This window comes from Quercus lobata, chromosome 2 (assembly GCF_001633185.2).
Source record: "Quercus lobata isolate SW786 chromosome 2, ValleyOak3.0 Primary Assembly, whole genome shotgun sequence".
NCBI classification, from domain to species: Eukaryota; Viridiplantae; Streptophyta; class Magnoliopsida; order Fagales; family Fagaceae; genus Quercus; species Quercus lobata.
Genome location: NC_044905.1, coordinates 80,259,667 through 80,282,255, shown reverse-complemented (window position 1 = coordinate 80,282,255; position 22,589 = coordinate 80,259,667). Strand labels below are relative to the sequence as shown.

Genomic DNA, 22,589 nt, shown 5'->3' with positions numbered 1-22,589 from the left:
TATCAAATGCATTGATTGAGTCTTTAATTTCAAGGAGCACTGGAAATCTCATTAGCCAACCCAACACAAACAATCTAAGACTTAGCTGAGCAAGGCATTCATTAATGAAAACTGTTATTCACAATAATGGAAAAAAGGGGAAAAATACAATGAAAGATGTAGGGAAAGTCCGTCAGTTTCAGCCAAATGATTTCTTCCAACAACATTCTTTTGTTGTTGAAAATTGTAAGCCTCCCAAAATTTTCTCTGAAGGAGCTCAAAACTCACTCTAGCCGATCAACCAACCAAAGTTCCGCAGATATCAAAGATGCATGATATGAAACAATCAAAGAACGTGTAGAAAAGGGGGTAAGCAGGAAAATAAAAGTGAGAATTCTCGTTACTTTCCACTAGAATTTGCATGCTTATGGAAAGGCCAAAGATTTACCAGGCGCTCAAGCATACTTTTTGCGAAATAGCCAGAGAATCCTGCAGGGGTTGATGGCGGAGGGAAATCTTCTGCTGGCATGGCAAAAGGATGAATCATTTCTTCCATTTTGTCTAATGTGAGGTATGATCCTACTTCTTGCAGCCTTTCTGGACCCATAATTGGTAGTGTGTGCTCCTGGTGCAACGAAGCAGCCTCGCTGTCATTTTTCTGCCAATCAAAAGAGAAACAGCTTGTTAAACAAGCAAAGATCACATATAACTAATTACTGACCTTGATGTCTTAATAAAACCCATCTTGAGGCTTTATGATATCCCTGGTATCAAACAATGTTTTGAAATAAGGCCAATCAGGCATATAAAAAAAGTTCCATTAATACAGGAAGAAGAAACTCAAACCATTAGTTGAGTGGATGTGTCAGGGAGGTTAGTATATTAATCCAACCTTAAACAAGCTTTTTTCTGATAAAACACTAATATGATTGTCTGGATAGCATATTCAAAGAAAAACCATTTTAATTCTTCTAAGAGAATATTTCCCAGAGCTCAAACCTCTCTCTCTCTCTCTCCACAGTAAGAAAGGAACACAATCAATAGAGGACAACATTTTCAACCCTGCTCGGGATGGACATGTCCACTATTAAGTATTAACTATTTTTAGATATTCCTTTCATAACAACTTTACCATAATTGAACATGCATTACCTCCAAAGGGGATAGATCTGCACCACGGCTAAAGGTCATCTCTATGCGGAACCTTTTTGGGTCCTCTAACTTAACCTGCAATTGCAATTTCAAGAAACATTTCTCAGTATGATACACCATCAATAATCTAAGAATTCTTGACAAGCAGAAATAAAACATAACAATCTAATAATTATAAATTGCACATCTCGTCATTCTAAAGTATTTCATTTGCAGTTTATGTTGCCCTTTAGGTTTAGTATAGTCTTAAGTTGGGTCATCACTTGCTCTAATAACATGACCACTTTCATGAACTGATGGACAAGAAGGATTGCCTGACTAGTCCAGATCAAAACGTGGAACACCAGTTTATCAGTCAAACATCTAGTCCACGCAGGATCTATTTACACAGGCTCTAAGAAAATGACTTTTTGGCAAAGAAAGGGTTATATGAACCAAATAGAAATGACCATTCTAGCAAACACACTAAATTACCTACCGCTGTGTTCTCAAACATCCTCAGCACAATATAACTCATGTAGTCAAGCTCCTTTGTTTTATATAGACGCTCCAAACCATTATGGCAAACAAGGCTATCCTCCCCTAGAAGAGATTCATCCAGGTTACAGTAACGGAGAACATTCATGACAGAATGAATATGAGATTCCTGTCATCAAAAAGAGTAAATGGCAAACACTTGATATCAGCTGATGAGAAAGTTAAACTGCACATCAGTACAAGCCTGCACAACACACTTATACAATCCGATTTGGGGAGTGACACATTCAGCTTATTATTAATAAATTTTCCAGTTACTCCACATGAAAGAAAGGACATTAAGCTGACAATAAAACCATAAGAGGAAAGAACCTGAAGAAAAATATTTTAGGGAATCCACTAAAGGAATGTCATTCTAAGCTAAATACTTTAAGTTCCATGTTTTTATTGATAATTAAAAGGGTCATATATTTTAAAAGAAAGAAAAGTCCTTGGAAGAAAAATAACTATTCATGTCAATGTATCGATGCAAGTCAAATGAATGAAGGCCAAAGATATTAGAACAGTCAAATAATGAAATTTCATATAACTATAAAAATTTTATTTCAAATTTAGCAGCAAATTTTAGCTACAACTCTCCCCCAAAAGTAAATCGGTTGTGGGCCCATAACCCACAGGTTCCACGATTGGACGCATGGTAGGGCCATAAACCATAGGTCCCAGGATTAGAACACTTAACTTTGATACCATGATAAATTTCCTATTGTCCTAAAAGCTAAAGCTAGTGAATTTAATCATTTAATTAAGATTCTAATAATAAATAAAATCTTATTCGAAATCTCTTCAATCCTTACCTAAATCAAAGTATTCAGTCCAAAAATAGATATAAAGAATTTAAACAGTAGTTGTTTGGATCATAATTTGTAAAAATTATGGAGAGAGAGAGAGAGCTTCTTTAGTGCAAGTTATTGTAATAGAGAGAATTGTACTCACTGATGTGAAGTAAAGGCGTGTCCGCACATGGCGTTCAGGTGACTTGACATTGGCATACCTGACAGAAAATAAGGAAATAACTTGACATAATTAGTTAGAGCTTAGAGAACATGTGACAAAAAACAGAGTCATAAATTTACTTTGGATCCAAACGATATTTGGTCTCCTTATCATCATCATCATCTTGATCCAGTGATATATCGCTTGTGCTAGTTCTTCTCATGTCATCATTCTTAATGTAGAGCTTTGATTGATATTCAGTATCTTCCTTTTCAGCTTTTTTGGATGTAGAATCTTGGTCTCGATTACTCTTTAATTCAGCAACACTGATGGCTTCTTCACGAGTATTCCTCAGATCAATCAAAATTTTACCCAACAAACGGCGAGCAATCTGAATTGCCAAAATGTAAAGTTAAGCTGCAGCCAGTGGGTCCACAGAAAATGTAATATATGGGATACAGATATAACTGTACAACAAGCAATATTGACTTCACATGGAGAACCCAAGACGCATGCAAAGGAAAAGGACCATAAGTTAATGTGGAGGTCCAAACTTCGTATAATATTAGTGCCTATGCTCTTTTATTTTTGGTTGATAATATTAGATGGTCCATTGAAGCATTAACGTGACAATCAGATGATGTTCACAAAGACTTCGAACAGTAAGAGGTCAAAACTATAAATTTTCAAGTAATAAGGGCAAAGATCTTGAGCTAGCTCTCATAGAAGTACTTTAGAGTGTCCTAACAAATGTTTTCTTGTGTAAGAGAAAATCTATGAATGATATTGTGATGCCCCAGATCTGATTTGGATATTGATTAAGAGTGTAAATTGTGTGGGTGTGTGATAAGTCCCACATTGGGCATATATTGGGTAGATCTGGGCTTTATTAACAACTACAAGAAGTTTCAAGTGTGACTAGTCCTTTTGAGGTATAACGCAAATGTGGCTAGCACTTTTCCTTGGGTCGTTATAGATATGTTATTGGGTCAATAAAACCCAAAAAATCTCGGGGATTCAAGTTCCACCTTTAACCCCATTACATTTGTTGGCTGTTTCCTGTTATATTAGAACAACAAATTGTTCAAAGGTGTAAACATGAACCCATCTGCTGCACAAAAAAAAAATAATAATAAAAAGATAATCTTTTTATTGGTGCAAAAATTTAGACTACTTCCTTTTTTAATCCTTCTTTCATATTTGTTTCCTCTAAAATCTCATCTCAAGTCAAACAATGTATGCAGCAAAGGACAGCATATCTGAACTTTTCGCTGCATTCAGAGCAGTTAACTGAGACTAGGCCTGTATGTGAGATCTGACATATTGGATACACAAAAAACACCCTGATATAGCATTGTAAATTGTCAAGCATATACATTTTTCATTTAAAAAATTTCAAGTACCGATATATACAGTATCCTAGGCAAGGGTTGTGTTTCATAAACCGGACTGGGCTCACTGGTCCCACAGGTTCAACAGAGAGCCAGGACCTATAAGGCTATACCAGTCCAGTCCTAGCTTTATTATAAAAATAAAAATAAAATTTAAAAAAAAAGTCCAGTCCTAGCTTAAAACTGAAAATTCATGAAAATATATTAAAACCAGAAAAACTGGAAGATCAACCATTATAACTGGGAACTGGAACTAGTTTTGACCAGTGAAAATAAATAACAATGGAAAAAGACTTACACCAAAGGGGTTGGGGGGATGAAATGCACCAAGCAACAAGCCCAACATTGAACAAAATATACTAAGGCTCACACAAGTGTTAGCACACACATTTAATGCTATTTGTTTAAGCATGGTATTTATAGAGGAAAAAATATAACATCCTTCTTTATTTTTCCAATGTGGTACTCCCAACAACTGTATTTACAAAACAGGAAGCACAGCACTATATTTTTCAACGTGGGACTTCCAACAGGTCTTTCTCACAACCAAACTAATCCCGCATCGAACAAAAATGATGTTACCTTTGAGCCAATCTTCAGCTTCTGCTCTGGATTAATTCCATACTCATTTGGGATCACACCATCTGCAAGGAGCTGCAATGAAAATATACAGAGCACTTTCAGTTGATCTTACCCAATATTCGATACACATACTAGAAAAAGTTGATAAATGCACTTATCAAAAAAAAAAACAAGTGGATAGGTGCAAGTTCATGAACTCTCTCTGCCATCTATTCTTTCAACTACTGAAGTTCAAAATTTATACTTTGGGACTGCTAGTTTTTTGTTGGAAATAAGGGAGAAATTTCTTTTGAAGGCCGTAATGCAGAGTCCTATGAAGCAGAAATTCTAGGATTGAAAAGAAAAGGCTGTATGACTTAGTTAACTCAAAATAATGAATTTGACTGTGGCGTTTATAAATTTTTTCCAATATATTATTGAACTTAGTATATGTTTTAAGATATTAACTTGCAAGATTTTTTTTGATGGGGCCAATTCCTTTTTTTTTTTTTTTTTTTTAGAGGGGGCCAAACTGTTTGTGATTGGGAGGATAAAAAAGATTTGTGTTTGATCTGGAGTATGGAAAAGTAGAAATATGCAAAATAAACATAAATTTTCTTTGCTTGATTGAGAAGAAAAATGAAGTAAATTTACATTTGGGCCCCATAAGATAAGTAAATTTTCTATTATATATATAGAAAATACTTTTTTTTTTTATTTTTAAAGTTTCACTTTTAAAAAAGAAAATTTGGGCCTTTATTCAGTTCAACTTACCCATTCTTGACTTTTCATTCTTTTCCCCTTTCTCTCTCATGAAATTCTCTTTCACAAATTCTAATCTCTTCTTCTCTTTTATTTCTTCCCTCCCTTTCCTTTTCTCTCTTCACAGCTCACTTTCACACCCATGGAACAAACTAATTGATTGCATGTCAACTAAAAGCTCAGCTTTCTAATGTCAGATGCTCATGGAAACCTCCATTATTTTAGTTGTCAACACCTGCTTATGTTGAAACTCTCAGCCAAGTCTATCACCAAGCATATTATGTGATTTTTTTTATTTACTCTCTCTCTCTCTCTCTCTCTCTCTCTCTCTCTCTTCATAATTTAGAATGTATTTTATTTATTTATTTACTTTTCATCAATTTAAGCACTTTGCATTTAATTTTGGTGTTATTTGATGCTGCTTTGAAGGATTGATGGCTTTTGGTACTGCTATGTGTTCCAAAAACTAGTTTTTTGCTTTCTCTACAGTGGCACAAATGTAAGAAGAAATCAGTCTGATTCAGCAGTTAATCGATATTGACTTGGACTGGTACAGAGTCAACACAGAATAAAATTTGTAATTTTATCTATAGGCCTAATTTGGCTTCTTTTCCTCCCAATTTGGAGGAAATGAGATTTGTGAGCCCAGGTGGAAAATCAACCACCCCATTTTCCTCCCCCTCCAACCGTTCATCCGGATATAAGACTGACTAAAGAATTCTGCTACATGAGAAGAAATTAAATTTCTAAATCATAATAAAGTAAATTTTACAACACAAAGACAGACATCTTGCTGGACACACTGAATCACATATCAATAGAGTATACAGTTCTCATGTGGTGACTTTAGTCGTATATCAAAATAACATACAAACTGCAGTGATGTTATGAACATTTGCTATTATATCAATATTAAAATGAAAATCATTTCCCTTCTAAAGATGTATGCATGTAAAAATTGATTTTGTCAATTACCTGAGCTACTTTGAAGAGTTCATCCAACCCTTCTAGATTAAGATGTGCATTGTGCAAGAGATCATACCTGTCAGGCAGTAAGTCAAACATAACATATATTATCATAGCCAGAACACAAGTATACAACTGACATAAGAACATAAACTTCTCTGTTAGTGAAATGCCAAACTTTGAATTAAGATTAAATGATCAACTTGAATTTCAATTACATTTATTAAAGATTGTGATGCAATATAAGATAGATGAACTTGATGGGAACAAAAGACCTTTGTTGAGAATGAAAAAAATCACAGAAAACTCTCTCCAGATTCTACCACAATATTAACATTTGGCCCTTGTATGCTCACTGAAAATTATAAGTGCTTTGTACTCTGTACATATGGTATGGATGCAGGTAAGTGTGTAACATGCATATATCTCTCATCATGTCATGATGTGTCCCCAAAAACCTGACCAACCTAGACCAGTGTCACCTATATATATATAATTGAGTGCAAGTTACACCTAGTGTAACTTTAAATAATGTTACACTATTCAATATTTTTTAATTAGATACAAATTTTGACAAATCCACTGTTGGATTACATTACCTTCGTATATTCTCTATGCTTGCAAAATTTCAAGATGATCAAAAATCAATAACCATGTCATTAATCAATTGTTTAAATTCAAGTTTTTGTAATTTAAAATAATGCAAAAAATATGAGATTATGGATCAAATAGTAAATAATATCTGATTGTCATAAAAATTGGCATGTAAGTTAAGAACATATAAACCATGTAATCCAACGGTGAGATTTTCAAAATATGAATCCAATAGCAAGTTATTAGGTGGTGTAATATTGTTTATCGCATCAAGTACAACTTAAACCCAACCCTATATATATATATATATATATATATATATAGTGATTAAAGAATGTTACTGAAAATAAAAAAGATCAATCTTACATGGAGTGACTACTCAAAGCAGCCATCCAATCATACATGGAGCATACTACAAACAGTTTTAACTCCAAAGGCAAATGTTCAATCCCTTCAAAAGTATAATGGTTGCATTTTCTCCAAATAGTCCACGTGATGCATAATGAAATCTCACCCCCCAACCCCCAAAGCTTTTTTTTTTGATAAGTAATATAAAAATTTTATTAAAAGAACACAGCCCCGTACATAGGAAATGTACGAAAGAGGCAAAAACATCAAGAAACCAACTTACAAAGATCAAGCAACACAGGAAGGTAAATACAAGAAAAAGATGGTAAAACAAAACACCATTCGAGGAGAGTAAAAAAGACTTAAACTCAAGAATGGACCATTCGCGACCCTCAAAACTTCTAGAATTCCGTTCCCGCCAGATACACCACATCAAACAGTGTGGCACAATCCTCCATATAACTATATTATGATGTCGCCTGAAATTGCATGACCACCAATCCAACAAATCCACTACCCTTCGCGGCATCACCCAACAAATACCAAACAAGCAAAAGATCATACTCCACATCTCATAAGCTATAGGACAGTGAAGTAGGAGATGATCTACGGATTCCCCACACCTTTTGCACATAAAACACCACTCAAGAACAACAAAATGCCTCTTTCGAAGATTATCTATAGTTAGAATCTTGCCTAAAGCCGCAGTCCAAGAGAAGAAAGCTATCCGAGGAGGAACCTTCGATTGCCACACCATTTTCCAAGGGAAGGAAATGACAATAAAGGGGGATAGAGAATGATAATACCCACTCACCTTGAAGCCTCGACTGCTGGCTGGCTTCCAACAAAGCTTGTCAGAACCAACACCCCGCACCTTTGTGGAATAGATCGAAACCATAAACGAATCCAAAGATTGAGACTCTTGATTGTTCACTAAACGACGAAACTAAATGTCCCAAGAAATTCTCCCATTTGCGTATCGCACAACCTCAAAAACCGAAGCATCCCTTGTCCTACTAATATTATATAAATCTGGAAACGCCTCCTTAAGAGGACGATCCCTACACCACACATCATCCCAAAACTTCACACGAGTACCATCACCCACATCGTACCAAAGGAACTTGGAAAAATTCAACCAACCACTTCTAATAAACTTCCACAAACAAACACCATATGCCCCAGACACAAATTTTGTGCACCAACCACCCCACTCATTCCCATACTTCGCCCAATGACCCTTCTCCAAAGGGCATCATTCTCCAAACCATACTGCCACAACCAATTTGCTAATAAGGCAGAATTAAAGCTTCTTAAACACCGAATGCCTAACCCTCCATTCTTCACTAGCGTACAAACCTTAGACCAATTTACTAAATGAATTTTACGATCGTCCCCAATACCAGTCCAAAGAAAGTTTGTTTGTAGACTCTCCATCCTCTTAGCCACCTTAACTGGAATAGGGAGAATAGAAAGGAAATACGTAGGTAAGCTAGAGAGAGTATTCTTAATAAGGGTAACCTTACCCCCCTTAGATAAATACAACCTCTTCCAACCAGCTAGCCTTCACTCCATCTTCTCCAAAATAGGATTCTAGATCATCTTATCTTTAAAAGTAGTACCCAACAGAAGCCCTAAATATTTCAGCGAAAGAGCAGACTCCCTACAGCCCAAAATCTCCACTAACTCATGTAGATTAGGCACAACCCCAACTGGAACCAATTCAGACTTTTCTAAATTAATTTTTAGCCCTGACGTCTCCTCGAATCTAGAGAAAATCCCACGTAGCACTGTTAAATGAGTGCTGTCAGCTTCACAGAAAACAGGTGTATCATCCACAAACAATAAATGAGACACCGTCATCAAGGAACCAGTTGCATTCCCAACTTTGAAGCCCAAAAACTGACCTGCTGCAGTAGCTGCATCCAACATACGGCTCAAGGCCTCCATGACAATATCAAAAAGAAAAGGGGATATAGGATCACCTTGCCGAAGCCCTCTAGAACTCCCAAAAAAGTCAGAAGGGCAACCATTGATCAAAATTGAGAATTTAACAGTTGATATACAACACCCGATCCACCTTCTCCACTTTTCTGAAAATCCACACTGTTGTAACAAAAACATGAGAAACTCCTAATTCACAAAGTCGTACGCTTTCTCGATATCCGGCTTGCACAACACCCCCAGGACCCTTGCCTTCAATCGGCTGTCTAAGCACTCAGAAGCAATAAGGATAGAATCTAAAATCTACCGACCTTTCACCAAGGCATTCTGAGATTTTGAAATAAGACCGTGAACCACCCTTCGCATTCGATTGGCTAACACCTTAGCGATAATCTTGTACAACCCTCTCACCAAACTAATAGGCCGAAAGTCTTTGACATCCATAGCGTCAGCTTTCTTAGGAATGAGAGCAAGAAAAGTAGCATTAAGGCTTTTTTCAAACACAGCATGGGCATGAAAAGTATGAAACACATTCATAATATCTGTTTTCACCATGCTCCAATAGGATTGAAAAAATGCCATTGTAAAACCATTCGGACCTGGCACTTTATCACCATTGAAATCCTAGACCACTCCAAAAACTTAATCCTCCTCAAAAGGTCTGTCCAACCAAGTGGCATCTTCCTCAAAAATACTAGAAAAAACAACCTCATCCAAAAGAGGTCTGTGAACCTCATTCTCTGAGTATAACTGCCTATAGAAATGAGTAATGCACCCTTCAATGATCCCCTGATCCATAGATAACTCTTCATCCACCATAAGCCTATCGATAGTATTGCATCTTCTATGGGAATTTGCAATACGATGAAAAACTTTTGTGTTTCTATCTCCCTCTTTAAGAAAAAGAGCCCTAGATTTCCGCCTCCAGCAGATTTCTTCCAACAAAATTGATTTTTCTAACTCCTCCACATTCCATCTCTTCAAATCCAATTTCAACATCTTCAATTTGTTAGCCAAATAAAAATTAGGAGATCCATGGAAATGATAGGACTCCCACCAAGAACACACCCTTTCCAAAAAGCCCTCATACTTTAACCACCTGTTTTCAAACCTAAAAGGTTTTTTGCCTCCGTGTAGATTCACACCCTTAAGTAGGATTGAAAAATGATCCGATAGCAATCTAGAGAGTCGGCGTTGACAAATAGACGGAAATTTCTCCTCTCAATTTACTGACAACAGAAACCTGTCCAATCTAGATCTTGAAGCAACCTCTCTAAAGTTAGACCAAGTGAAATTCCCCCCAACCAAAAGCAGATCGATAAGGCTTTGCTCGGAAACAAAAGCTAAAAACCGATGCATAGCTGAAGTGAAATTTGCAGAACTAGAACGTTCAGAAGGAAACTGCACCACATTAAAATCACCTGCCACACACCAAGGCACACCCCACCAACGCATAAGCCAAATAACTCCTCCCATAAGAGACTTCTGTTTCTATCACTATTGGGCCCATAAACACCAGTGAATGCCCAATCACAATGATCCACCACATTTTTGAATTTACAAGAGACAGAGAAACGACCCACTACTTCCTCCACCTTATCCACAACCCTATTATCCCACATCAATAAAATCCCACTTGAAGCACCCACTGAACCTAAGTAGAGCCAATCCACATGTTGACCCCCCCCCCCATCCCCCAAAAAAAAACTACAAATGACACTTCTATTAATTAACTCCATCTTAGTTTCTTGCAAATAAACAATATCTGCTTTCCACTTTCGGATCAAGTTTCTAACCTGTAGCCGCATATCCTGCTCATTCAACCCTCCCACATTCCATGAAACAATTTTCAAATTCATTGAAACACTATAACAACCCGATCCCTAGTAGCACTCCTACTCCTTTCTACCTCATTCTCATCACCCCATGAACTAATTAAACTCTTCAATTCACGATGCCCTTTGTGCCCAGCCTTACCCATCTTCCTCTTTGGATGCTACATCAATCATTCGCTGTTTTCTTTGAGCTTCTAAAGCTAAGAGCAAACCTGTAACTTGTTCTTCGAAACCCTCAAGTGAGGTCCCAACAAATTCTGGAAAGCTTTAATTCTATTAGTTACCCATTGTGACAACTTGGTGTTATCTGCATCCGCCTTACACCCTATTTCCTCAGCCGTAGGAATCTCCGTAACCACTGAATTATCCATCGTTAGAGGTGCCACTTCCAACGGTTCACCTAATTGTTCCCAAGCCAACAACCCTTCATTAGAGTCCCAAACCTCACCCTCTGACCCAACCTCCGAGACAACCGAGCACCCAACACCATCACACTCAGAAACCCAACTAACAATTTGTCCCTCCTTAAAAAGAGAAGCCAAACCAGGATAAACTACACCCTCTAATGCAGGCTGATCTGGCACAGATTCAGGAGAGCAATATGCGGAAAGCAGAATAACTATTTTCCTCCCATCCCGAAGTTCAAGCATCCAATCTTTAGAATTACCCCATGTTTTGCTCAAATCCCCAACAAAATCATGTGGCGATTTGGTGAAGGTCGGTTTTGTATTCTCCAAACCCTCTGCATGCAGAGATGACACTACCGAAATTCCCTCAATATTCCCCTCTTCTGACCCCATTCCTACCGCGTCACTCATTGGATTGCTAATACCCACCTTAAGTGTGTAGAGTGGCGGCTGATTTGGTAGCTTGCTTGAGAGCAACTGAGGAAGCCCAAAAGCAGTGTCACCAGCAGTGAATGGAGGAGACGCCAGAGACCCAGACCCAGGAACCACCTGATTGGTCACGCCAGCTACAGTGGTGTTCTCACAAGCAAGAGGCGAAGACCCAAACCCCGCCACACTTGACTGTAGCACTGTATCGGTAGAGACTGAAGCACTAGTCTGAGTTACACCCGATTTTGATGAGCAACTCCCAAAGCTAGCATTACAATGTCTGCCAAAACCTCCCTTTCCAACAAGCCAGCATATTAAACACCCTCTTAGGCATAATGCAATAGAGTCTGAACAAGCAAAACACGAACAACCATAGATTGTGTGCAAAATCTGTAGACTCCTTACTGTCACTCATATGTCATTCCCCTAATCTAAAATTTTAATTCACTATTAAATCATACAATTATAGTGCTCTTTCCTTGTAGGAACATGCATAACAAGATTCATTGAAACAATATTTTAGAATAAGTAGCTCATGTATCTTAACCTTAGGTAAGTAGTCTTTTTTATTTTTGATAAGTAACTAAAATTTATTAATTAAATGTTCTGATGACTAGCTCGTGTATCTAAACCTTAGAGGTAAGTAATCTTTTATTATTTTTGATAAGTAACTAAACTTTATTAATTAAGATGTTTTGATGACAACCAAAGTCACCAAACCAACCTTGCCATGAAGCCAACATATCCAGAACTCCCTGCAGCATAACCCATTGAGCTCCAAACAGACCAAATACTATAGTCCATATCTCTATCACTCAACCCTCTAACATTCCATGAACTGATTTTAAGATTTATTAATGCAAAATCATTGACCTCACCCTACTAGGACTTCTTGGCTTAGCTGAGATAAATTCCTAATTCAGAGAACTAAACAAAAAAATTCAGCTCCCTGCTACCCTTCATCTCAATCATAGACAAATTTTTTCAGCACCATCACTGATCACCCTCTGCCTCCTCTTTACATCTGTAGCCTTGGTTTTAATAAACCTGTAAACTCTGCTACAAAGGCCTCCAGGTGCCCAAAAATTTCCTAAAACCTTTAGTTTCCTTGTTACCTAGTCCAATGCATGAGTGGTCTCCCCTGTATCACATCCCTTGGCTTCCCCCACTAAGCTCATCTTCCTCCACAGGAATGGACAGAGCCAGAGGTTCCACCAACAAAGGGTCCTCACCATCCTGCCAACAAAGCAACTCCACATCACATCACATTAAATCCCCCTCTGACCACGATTCTATTTCCAAGTCACCCAAACAATCATCCCCTTCCCACTCATCCAACCCACTACGTAGAGCTGAAATATCCCCTACCATTTATTCTTTACCTTTTGATGCCACTTTCTCTGTAATCTCCTCACTGAATGTAAGTAATCTTTTACATTCCATGTTTTATACAACCCTTCACCCATTTATACAAGTACTTCTAGTAACTGAAAATTTTCCCTTGGAAAAACCCAACATAAGGAGTGAACTCATCAAACCACCAATTACCAGTAAGTTATCACTGGAAGGTCAAGAAACAAGATGCTAAACCAAGAAACAAATATATCATATAGAAAATAACAGTTCAACTTAATACATTCTCCCTTCATCCATAATGATAGTCATCTTTTAACAAAATAGTGAGAAGCATTTAATGCCTTGACAAATCCAGTTTGTGTCTTCCAAAAATCACTCTTGTACTATTGGTGCCATGCACTTTTCATTTGGACACATTCAAGGGGAAGCATAATGAGGGAAAGCAAATATGACTTACTTGCACGAGTCATAAACATCAGGAATTTGTGTTATATCGTACCGCCTGCAAGGGAATCCACAATATCAGTCCATCATAATGAACAATTAGAATACTGATCTCAGCAATCATTTCTCTTTCAACCAAATATAAAATAGTCCAAAATATCTCATTAAAGTGTTAGAGCATTCAAATCGACTTGAGTAGAAATTTCTATCTATTTTAGCATAAGAACCTACTTTTTTTTTATTTTACACAACCACTTTTCAAAAACACCCACATCAGATTATCTATTATACGCTGTATTTTATTTAAATAATCATTTTTCAATCTTTTTTTATTATTAATTTCATTCCTTTTCCTGTTATTTCTCTCTTTCCTAGTTTATTTCTCTCAAACGTCTCTCTCTCGGTCTCTCCTCTCAGCTCTCTCTCATCCCAAACCCCATCACTCAAAGCAAACCACTCCACATCTCTCACTCTTTCTCTCTCACAAATTCCCTCCACTACTGCAACCACCACCAAGAGCGGCAAAGACCATAAGAAATCTCTCCCTCTCTCTCTCTCTCTCTCTCTCTCTCTCTCTCTCTCTCTCTCTGTGTGTTGGAGCTCGTCAACGGCACCGAGTTCAGACATTCTGCCACTGTTGGGCTGCCATGATGCCAACCAGGTTTGGGTTTGGGTTATGGGTTTTCTGTTGATGGTTTTATTTTGGGTTTTCCAATTCGTTGGATTTAGGTTAATTTTGGTTTTGATATTTCTGGTAATGATTTCCGAGTTTGGGTTTGGCTTGATTTTGGTTTGGGTTTGATTTTGCTGGTAATGATTTTGGGTTTGATTTCCAATTTCCGAGTTGGTATTTTTTGGCTGGGTCAGGCATTGGCTGAGGCCATGTCAGGTGGTGGTTTTGTGGTTGGGTTGGGGTGGCTGTCTGCTACAAAGGAGAAGTCGAAGGAGAAGCAGGTCTGGTACGAAGAGAAAGAAGAAAAGAAAAAAAAAAAAAATATATATATATATATATATATATTAGCATGTAAACAATGACCATGGATATTCCATGGTTATTGTAGTAAAAATGAGAATTTACACAATTTTCGCTTAACTAATGAGGGTTTGTTTTGGGGGTTGGATGTGCAAAATTGACCCCTTTCAATTTTACATTGACTAGTGCAAATGCTCTTAGTCATAATTTTTAGATTTTGAATCGTCAAAAATTTAAACGCAGCTCAACTTCCAAGAAATTAAAAAATTTTAAAATATTCACAGAATTCATACCACATAGCAAAAAGAAAATAGTGCAAGCAATCACTTGTCGAATTTACACTCCAAATACAATTACAATAAGTCAGTAATGTCAGATTACTTACTCTTTACGTTCATTATACAAGTCTGTTTCAAGCTTTCTCCAACGGGCGTGCATCAAGAGGAATCCCTCGCTACCACAGGGTAACCCAGCAGCAATGCGATCAACATCAATGTTGGTTTTACCAAGTGCCCTTGCTTGGTCATAAGGTGGAATCACTTCATATTCCTCTGTACGTTTTTCGTCACTGGCAAGTAGTCTTACTTGTTCAGTGACCTTCTTAGTCAATTGCACCTATTTGCAAGATATATAATCAAAATAAAAGTACAAAATGAATAAAGGCTGTAAATTATTTTCCTTGCAAATGCAAAATTATTACTTGTTGCAAGTTGACAAGAGTTAATAAACTGCACCATAAGCATAAGGGAAAATTGATGCAGCCACCCTCTATCCTTAGGCCAGCCAACCAACCCCCCCTCTACCATTAGGACTGACAACCAGCCACCCTCTACAAGCCAAACAGCCAGCCACCCTTTCTGACCTCTTAGGGCAGCCAGCAGCCCCCTAATTTTGACTTCTCATATCTGCCATGTATCCTATTTAATTACAGTTTTGACTTATATAATTATTAGCTACTTTATTTCCTAATAGTTAAAGATTATAAATAGGCTTGCTATGTAAGAGTACAATCAGTTTTTGATGTGAATATAATTTAGTTTCAGACCTTGACAGAAACTTGTTTCTCCAGTTTCTCTGTAATTCCAGCTTTAATTCTTAATTTTAATGCTATTCTAGTTCAAGTTCTCAATCAATTGATCTTGATTCCCATCAGAAATATATAAGATTAGTACATTTTGCATAATGTAACTGCATGACTTCTAAAATACAAGCAGAAGACACATTGTTTCTCAAATAGGAATCAACCCGTAAATCTTCCAGCATCCTAGAAAAAGTATTCCATCCTAAGTCACCAATTCCATTTTGTTCTGGCTAGAACGGTCAAACAATTCTGTTCTGATTAATTAACCGGTAGGTACAAATCACCTGTACTCCACCTTGGCCTAAATTCTGGTCCATTCCACCTATTTCAGTCCATTTTGCTAATTTCGGCTGCTATGGTGATTCCAGCCGATATGTGAACAAAATGTTCTTTTATATATATATATACACACACAACAAAACCTTCTTAGAATATGAAAATTGAATTTGAATATTTAATTTGAAATTTGAATTTTGGTCCAATTACACTAAGGTATTGATTTGTCCTAAATTAATGGGCTCCTTGTTATGTAATGACCTTGTATTTAATGGTGATGTTAAGAATCTGTACTATGTTGTTTTGAATTGATACTTTGATATGATCTAACTATATATGATGAAGAATTAGGTGTATTTATTTACCAACACTGATAATATATAATAACCTCTAATAGAAATATTATAACATATAGTGCTAAAAAATAAAAATTCAAAATAGTTATACATTTTACACTATTGTATGAAATTTGTAAGCTCTAATTTTAAGCTATTTCAATTTCATAAGGTTTTTATTAAGTGAATTTAAAAACAGTTAATGAAAAACAAGATAATAATCTAGTCATAGAATGTTTAAACATAACATTTTATACTCTCATACTTTATAAAAATACATCACTTTGATAGTTATGATCAATAAAGTATATGGTTCAATCAACATATATCTAAAACCTTAAGAATAATGTTTTTATGATAATTCTCTAAATAAAATTTTCATTACTTATCAAAAAAAAAAAAGTTCGTATGATAAATCAATAGTCCAAATCATTTTATTCAAGATTAAGCAATTAATTTTAACAATTCATATATTTTTAGCCCCAAAAAATAAAAAATAAACAAACAAATGTGCCTAGGCATGCTTTGTGCTTCTTCAAAAAGTGCCAAAAAGCATGCCAAAGCGCTTAAACCTTAGGGCTTTGAGCTTTGATCTATAAGTGCGCTTTAACAAAATTGATATATATATATATATATATATAATTAGCACCAACTACGAAACAATATGCCCAAATACACCGGTACCAAAATAAACAATTAAAATAGACAAGTCCAAATGGTTGCTAGAATGGAATTGACAACTTTGATTTTGTTATTACAAGGTGGATATAGATATTTCATCATTTCTAACAATGCAATATCAAATGAAACATGGATTAAAAATACGCAACAAACAAGCAAATTTTTTTCGATTTAGTAGTTCTAATCTGTTGTGGTGTCAAAATCAAAATGAAATCTATGATTCATCAATGTCCCTATTCCAAGTAGAGAGGTTGCAAACATATTGACATCTTTTGCATCTTAAGTTTATGCAATGCTGAAAATTAAACAAAATAAATAATATAACAAGCAAACTGATGGTGCAACTTGAAATAATGCAATAATGGAAAAACAAGCTTAATAAAACAAAATAAATAATGAACATAAAAGAAAGGTAAAAGCAAAAAAAATAAAATTAAAAAATTAAAAAAATAAAATAAAATTCACCATTAGAGCCTTATTGTCAATAGAGATTATTCCATATACACTAATCCCTGACCTAAGCGGGCCCCACATGTGGAGTCCATAGAGGACCCATTAATCATGTTAGAGTGTGAACTGTTATGGTCCGTTTGGAATGAGGGGAGGGAGGGAGAGTAGAGTAGATTTGGCTCAAAATTAGCCTATTTATAGCTAACTCTACTCTACTCCCCTCCACTCTCCCTCTTTCCCCCCTCAATCCAAACAGGCCCTTACAGAGTACTGAATAATTTCAACATGGTCAGATAAAGATGCTTGCAATGAAATCTTTTTATTTCATTCATCTTGGAATATACTTATAGCCCGAAAAAAGAGAAAAATAAAAAGGGGGACTTCGGCATTAATTCACTTAGACCATGTGATTACCAATTTTGGAAGAAGTTCAGATGCATTAGAAGGAAGTCCGGCTCCATCAACCATCCAGGGAAGTTCGGTTGATCCATTGTTTTGCAAAGTCTTTGCAACAGAAGTTATTATATCATGCAACATACCCTGCAAAGAATTAAATGTGAAAAATGGGGGAAGAAATCACTTATAGGTTCAAAACATAGTATAAAAATGGTTAAAGCTTTGAAGATGCCAAAATCCAGAAGCATGGCTTTGCAAAACCAAGTTTGTTCAGCCTGACCCCAACAATAGAAAATAATCACTGTTAGGAATAGAAAATAATCACTGTTAGGATCAGTGGCTTAATGAAGTGAGCTTGAGGCTACCTTCTTTCATTAGTGAACCAAAGAAGGTAACCTTAAGCTCATTAATGGAATTCTCTAACCCTTGAAAATGGAGTAAAATAAGTGTTTCTATAAATAGTAATCACTGAACCAATGCTGCTTCTCAAATGCATGGCAAATTTCATAATCTACAACTCGTGGTTAATAGTTTTTTTTTTTGGCTAGGTAATAAGAGTAGTTTTATTGACAAAAATAATACTCCCTCCATCCCAAATTGTTTGGCCTGTATTCCATTTTGGGATGTCCCAAAATTACGTCCTGTTTGAAAAGTCAAACACCATTAATTTATTAACATTCCCTTTAAGCCCTTGATTTATTTGTAGGAGCATTTTTTTATTAAAAAAAAAATTAAAACCTAAATTTTGAAATCCACTATTCATGCCATCTTTATTCAAATTAAATAATTTTTTGATAAATTTGTTTAAGGGTAATTTAGGAAATTTCTAACTTTTTTTTAAAGAGATATGGTAGTTAATGATGTCTCCCTAAATAATTGGGATTTTCTAACTAGGCCAAACAATTTGGGACGGAGGGAGTATTAAAAAAAACAATTGAGTTCACGATGATGAACACAAAGGAACAACAAAGGGCAAATAGGCGAAGAGATCAAGAGGCTATTCTAAGAGAAACAAGGAACTCTATGCTGGAAGAACAGTCTGAGGAAAGAGATGTGTATGATCATAACAAGCCTATTTAACCTTGTAGAGACCAGCTATCCAGGTAATAAAGATTATAGAAGCCCATTTAGAGCTCTCTTATTAATCTAATTATCTTTAAATACTAAATGAAACCAGTAGATGCAGAAGAGACCATCCTTTCCCACAGAAATAATAATGATAATAATATGATATGCAAAAAGTCAAGTGTAACTTAGGTATAGAAGCAAAACAAACCTTCGCTTCTTCCATCTCAATACTGGCATTATCTAGTCCGTCCAACATAGAGGAGTCCTTGCTGACAAGTGAAACCTGAATAGGCGACAAAGTCAGTCATAAAACCTAAACCTCCACAAGTAGTCAAACTCTCTCTAGGAAAAGGCTACAGACCAGGATTGGTGTCAACTCCCCTTCTAGGTCAAGAAGGCCTTTGGCAAATGCAGCTGCAGACATCTGCCAATGAATTCCAAGAAAATAATGTAAATTATAAATGATGCCAAAGTCAAAAGTAGTGATCATAAACACTGGAAAATTAGTCTGAGAAACATGGGAGGACAGGAAAACACTAAAGTAAGTAGACAATAATACAAGCATAGATTTACTATTGATAAATTAACAATTCTCCCAAAAGTTTAAACTATTAAGAAATGATGAATTTAACCATTTAATCATAGTTCTAACAATTATATAGCCATACGAGCACCAAAATGACTATACCTGCACACGACCCTCATCAGAGCTGTAAATTTTAAGATCATGACGATATGTACTATGGAGGCGAAGTAGGCCGGTCCCTTCACCTGCACTAGTATAAAACTTCATCAAGATACACGCACAAGGACAATAGTACAAAGTTTCTCAACTAAACAAAGACATGTATTCATTGAGACAGAATAATACCCAAAGTTTATGAAAATGGCACTAGAAAATATGTAGTGACAGGATTGATTGGAGTGGATCATGTCATGGTCACCAACCATGGACAACAAATCAAAGGTGATACGCACCCATGAGAAGTTACAATGAGCTACATCATCATAATTAAGTCATACTCATTGGGAACTAACATGACTGGCTGCAGGGATGAATAGCAAACTCAAACAATTGGTGATCTCATGAATCCAAATCATCTAAAAGTTCTCCAAAATCCATGGTCTAGTTTTAACTTATAGGTTATAAGTGCTTCTGCACCACCCTTGAAGGAACAGAATTGGTATGCAAAAAGGTATTAAAAAAACAGTTGAAATGAGTCAACTGCCTCTTCATACATCAATGCAGTTTGAATTAGCTAACGCAAAGTTGAGAAGAATAAGAACAGTTTAAATTAAAATGAGAAAGATCAATGACTATAACCTGGATACATATTATTTCGGAAATATCTGCCCAGTTCTTCAGCCTGCAAAGAAGTGAGACGCAAAATTAAATCTAAGAGATTGAACAAATTGTTTATACATGTGTAACAGGAACAATTTTACGTAAGTGTACTTCTTAGCAACAATATCACTGGAGAATTCCTCATATATGCTAAGACTAATCAAAATACAGAAACATATGCATGATGTATTGATTATAATCACCTGCTTTCTGCCAGCATGCGTAAGAACACCCCCATATTTGAGTACCATCAGAGCTTCAACAGGTCGTTCTTCCTCCCCTTCATCATTACTTGTTGTGACTTTAACCCACTTTAGTGGCTTTAGTTGAACCTTCCTATAAATACCGCTAAAATGTCCTTTCTGGACACAAAAAAAAAAAAATTACAATACTGAAAGCAGAATATAAGGATGATATGAATCTCGGACGGAAGATGATCCAAATATTTAGGCATGTAGTGACTATCCAGTCATTATATCATGTGCAGTGTTGTCACCTCAGCTCAAGTTGAGGAATTATAATCCAACTTCAATTATATAACTAGTTAATCTCTAAAATCAAAATGATTTTTTTACTTTGAGAAAAATGTTGAAAGTTAACTTGAAGTCAAACTGCTGTTATTTTGGTGAAAATTTAAATAAATAAAAAGGTTTTTTTTTCCTAACTTTTAGTTAGTGCATGACAACTAAATCCACTGTAGATGCATTGCATTTATGACTAACATAAGAAAAATGACTATATGTGAATAACTTGAAGTGAAAGAAGATAACCTCCTCAAGCACGGCTTTGACTTGAAGAAGCTTTTCAGCATGAGCAAAGTCTTCGGCTTCACTATCACTTTCGCGACCTGGTCTAGATAGTGAAAATAGTCATCATTAATTCAGAACCATTGCTATTTTTTCAAAATAGGAATAAACTAGCAAATAGGATATTTCCTATCTCAATAATTAAAAAAAAAACAAAAAAACAAAACAATAACAAAACAAGAAAAAAATCAAATAGCCTTTTTGGTACTTTTGGGGAAGTTAACCCGGGAATGGAATCCTTTTCTAGTTTCTGCACTTATCACTTCTCTAGTAATGCATATGTTTGACACACTTATGCCAAATATTTATCCAAAACTAGGATACACAATTCCTTTCACAAAAGGTTGAATTGATGCGACCCTTTTAAATTGGTGGAGAGTGGAATCTGTGGGATTCACAAAAGTCTTACTAATGCAGCAAGGATTTGACCACATTCTTATTAATGACACGTCTTTACTCTTAAAAAGATAGAAAAAAATGCTGCCACCTGCCAGGAGTGCTTGACCGCTAACCACTAGGCTGCATCCTTTGTTTGGTATACAGGGTAACAAAATAAAGCATCTACTCTCAAGTCACTCTGGACTTTAATAATTTTCTTCAAAAAGATTGGGGGAGAAACTATATGTTTTTGTGATTTGTGTGCTCACAGGTTAAAATCCCTAAGCTTTAACACCCACTGTTGATCCTGTTCCTATCTGTCACTGTGCTCTGGCATCTTAGTTCCAGAAAGCAGCTTTCCTAATGAAAAAATACAATTAAATTGGGGCAGGGCATCAACCCCTCTTAAGAATATGTATTGGTTCATTAATATAGAACCTTCACATCTCAGTATCTAATGAGGTGCAAAATTGGTTACAAGTTTTAAATAGAAATCACATTTACTTATTCTTAACTACAAACTCAAGCCATATCTGAGGTTATGAATGACTTTCTCAATTTTACAAGATTTCACTGCATCAGTTGTAAGCTATTGGCTGACCAAAAAGTAAGACCCTTCATACTTCCAAGCCTCTGACAGTTCCAATAGGAACAGTTCCCTTTGAGGAATGGAATATCATATCTTCATTTACACTCAATTTATGTACTTTGTATGATGGAGAAAATCTCAAGGATCTCTCCCAACCTTATAAATGACAGGAGTAAAACACAAATATGTCTACTCTTATGTTTCCTGTAACCTATTTGAATATACAACAATATGAAGCATTGCATTTATTAAAAATTGTGCCATGAGTTTTGTAGCTCAATTGGTTGGCACCTTTTGGTATGTCCATGACATCCAGGGTTCAAATCCCTCTCCCCTGTTGTAATTATTGAATTATCAAAAAAAATTCTTAAAAATTGCAAGCATAAGCAGTACAGTTTCCTATCGACTAGAGATTACTATGCTAATAATCACTTTAAAAAATACATACATAATAAAGAACTTTTGCCAAGAGCAGAACACATATTCTGAAGCTACTGAATCATTTCATTTTTGAAAGCAACTACACCATACATTTTAAAAAGTTGTATCAGTGAACATTTCTTTTGGCAGGAG

General features: G+C 35.9%; 1 protein-coding gene across 5 annotated transcripts in view; it reads right to left on the bottom strand.

The window, feature by feature from the left end:
- LOC115976808 (inositol hexakisphosphate and diphosphoinositol-pentakisphosphate kinase VIP1-like) overlaps positions 1-22,589 on the bottom strand; it is a 38,263-nt gene that overhangs the window by 618 nt on the left and 15,056 nt on the right. For 3 of the 5 annotated variants that reach the window (XM_031098291.1, XM_031098294.1, XM_031098296.1), the window contains 16 exons: positions 21,014-21,095; positions 20,447-20,605; positions 20,223-20,265; positions 19,587-19,669; positions 19,260-19,322; positions 19,107-19,181; positions 17,849-17,974; positions 14,997-15,226; positions 13,652-13,696; positions 6,291-6,357; positions 4,575-4,646; positions 2,742-2,992; positions 2,602-2,659; positions 1,610-1,777; positions 1,132-1,206; positions 76-637 (listed from right to left, as the gene is read on the bottom strand). In XM_031098291.1, the coding sequence (XP_030954151.1) occupies positions 380-637; positions 1,132-1,206; positions 1,610-1,777; positions 2,602-2,659; positions 2,742-2,992; positions 4,575-4,646; positions 6,291-6,357; positions 13,652-13,696; positions 14,997-15,226; positions 17,849-17,974; positions 19,107-19,181; positions 19,260-19,322; positions 19,587-19,669; positions 20,223-20,265; positions 20,447-20,605; positions 21,014-21,095 (1,855 nt within the window). In that variant the 3' untranslated portion in view covers positions 76-379. Of the gene's footprint in view, positions 1-75; positions 638-1,131; positions 1,207-1,609; positions 1,778-2,601; positions 2,660-2,741; positions 2,993-4,574; positions 4,647-6,290; positions 6,358-13,651; positions 13,697-14,996; positions 15,227-17,848; positions 17,975-19,106; positions 19,182-19,259; positions 19,323-19,586; positions 19,670-20,222; positions 20,266-20,446; positions 20,606-21,013; positions 21,096-22,589 lie in introns of those variants that run through there. The other 2 variants (XM_031098295.1, XM_031098292.1) reach the window with 1 other exon arrangement.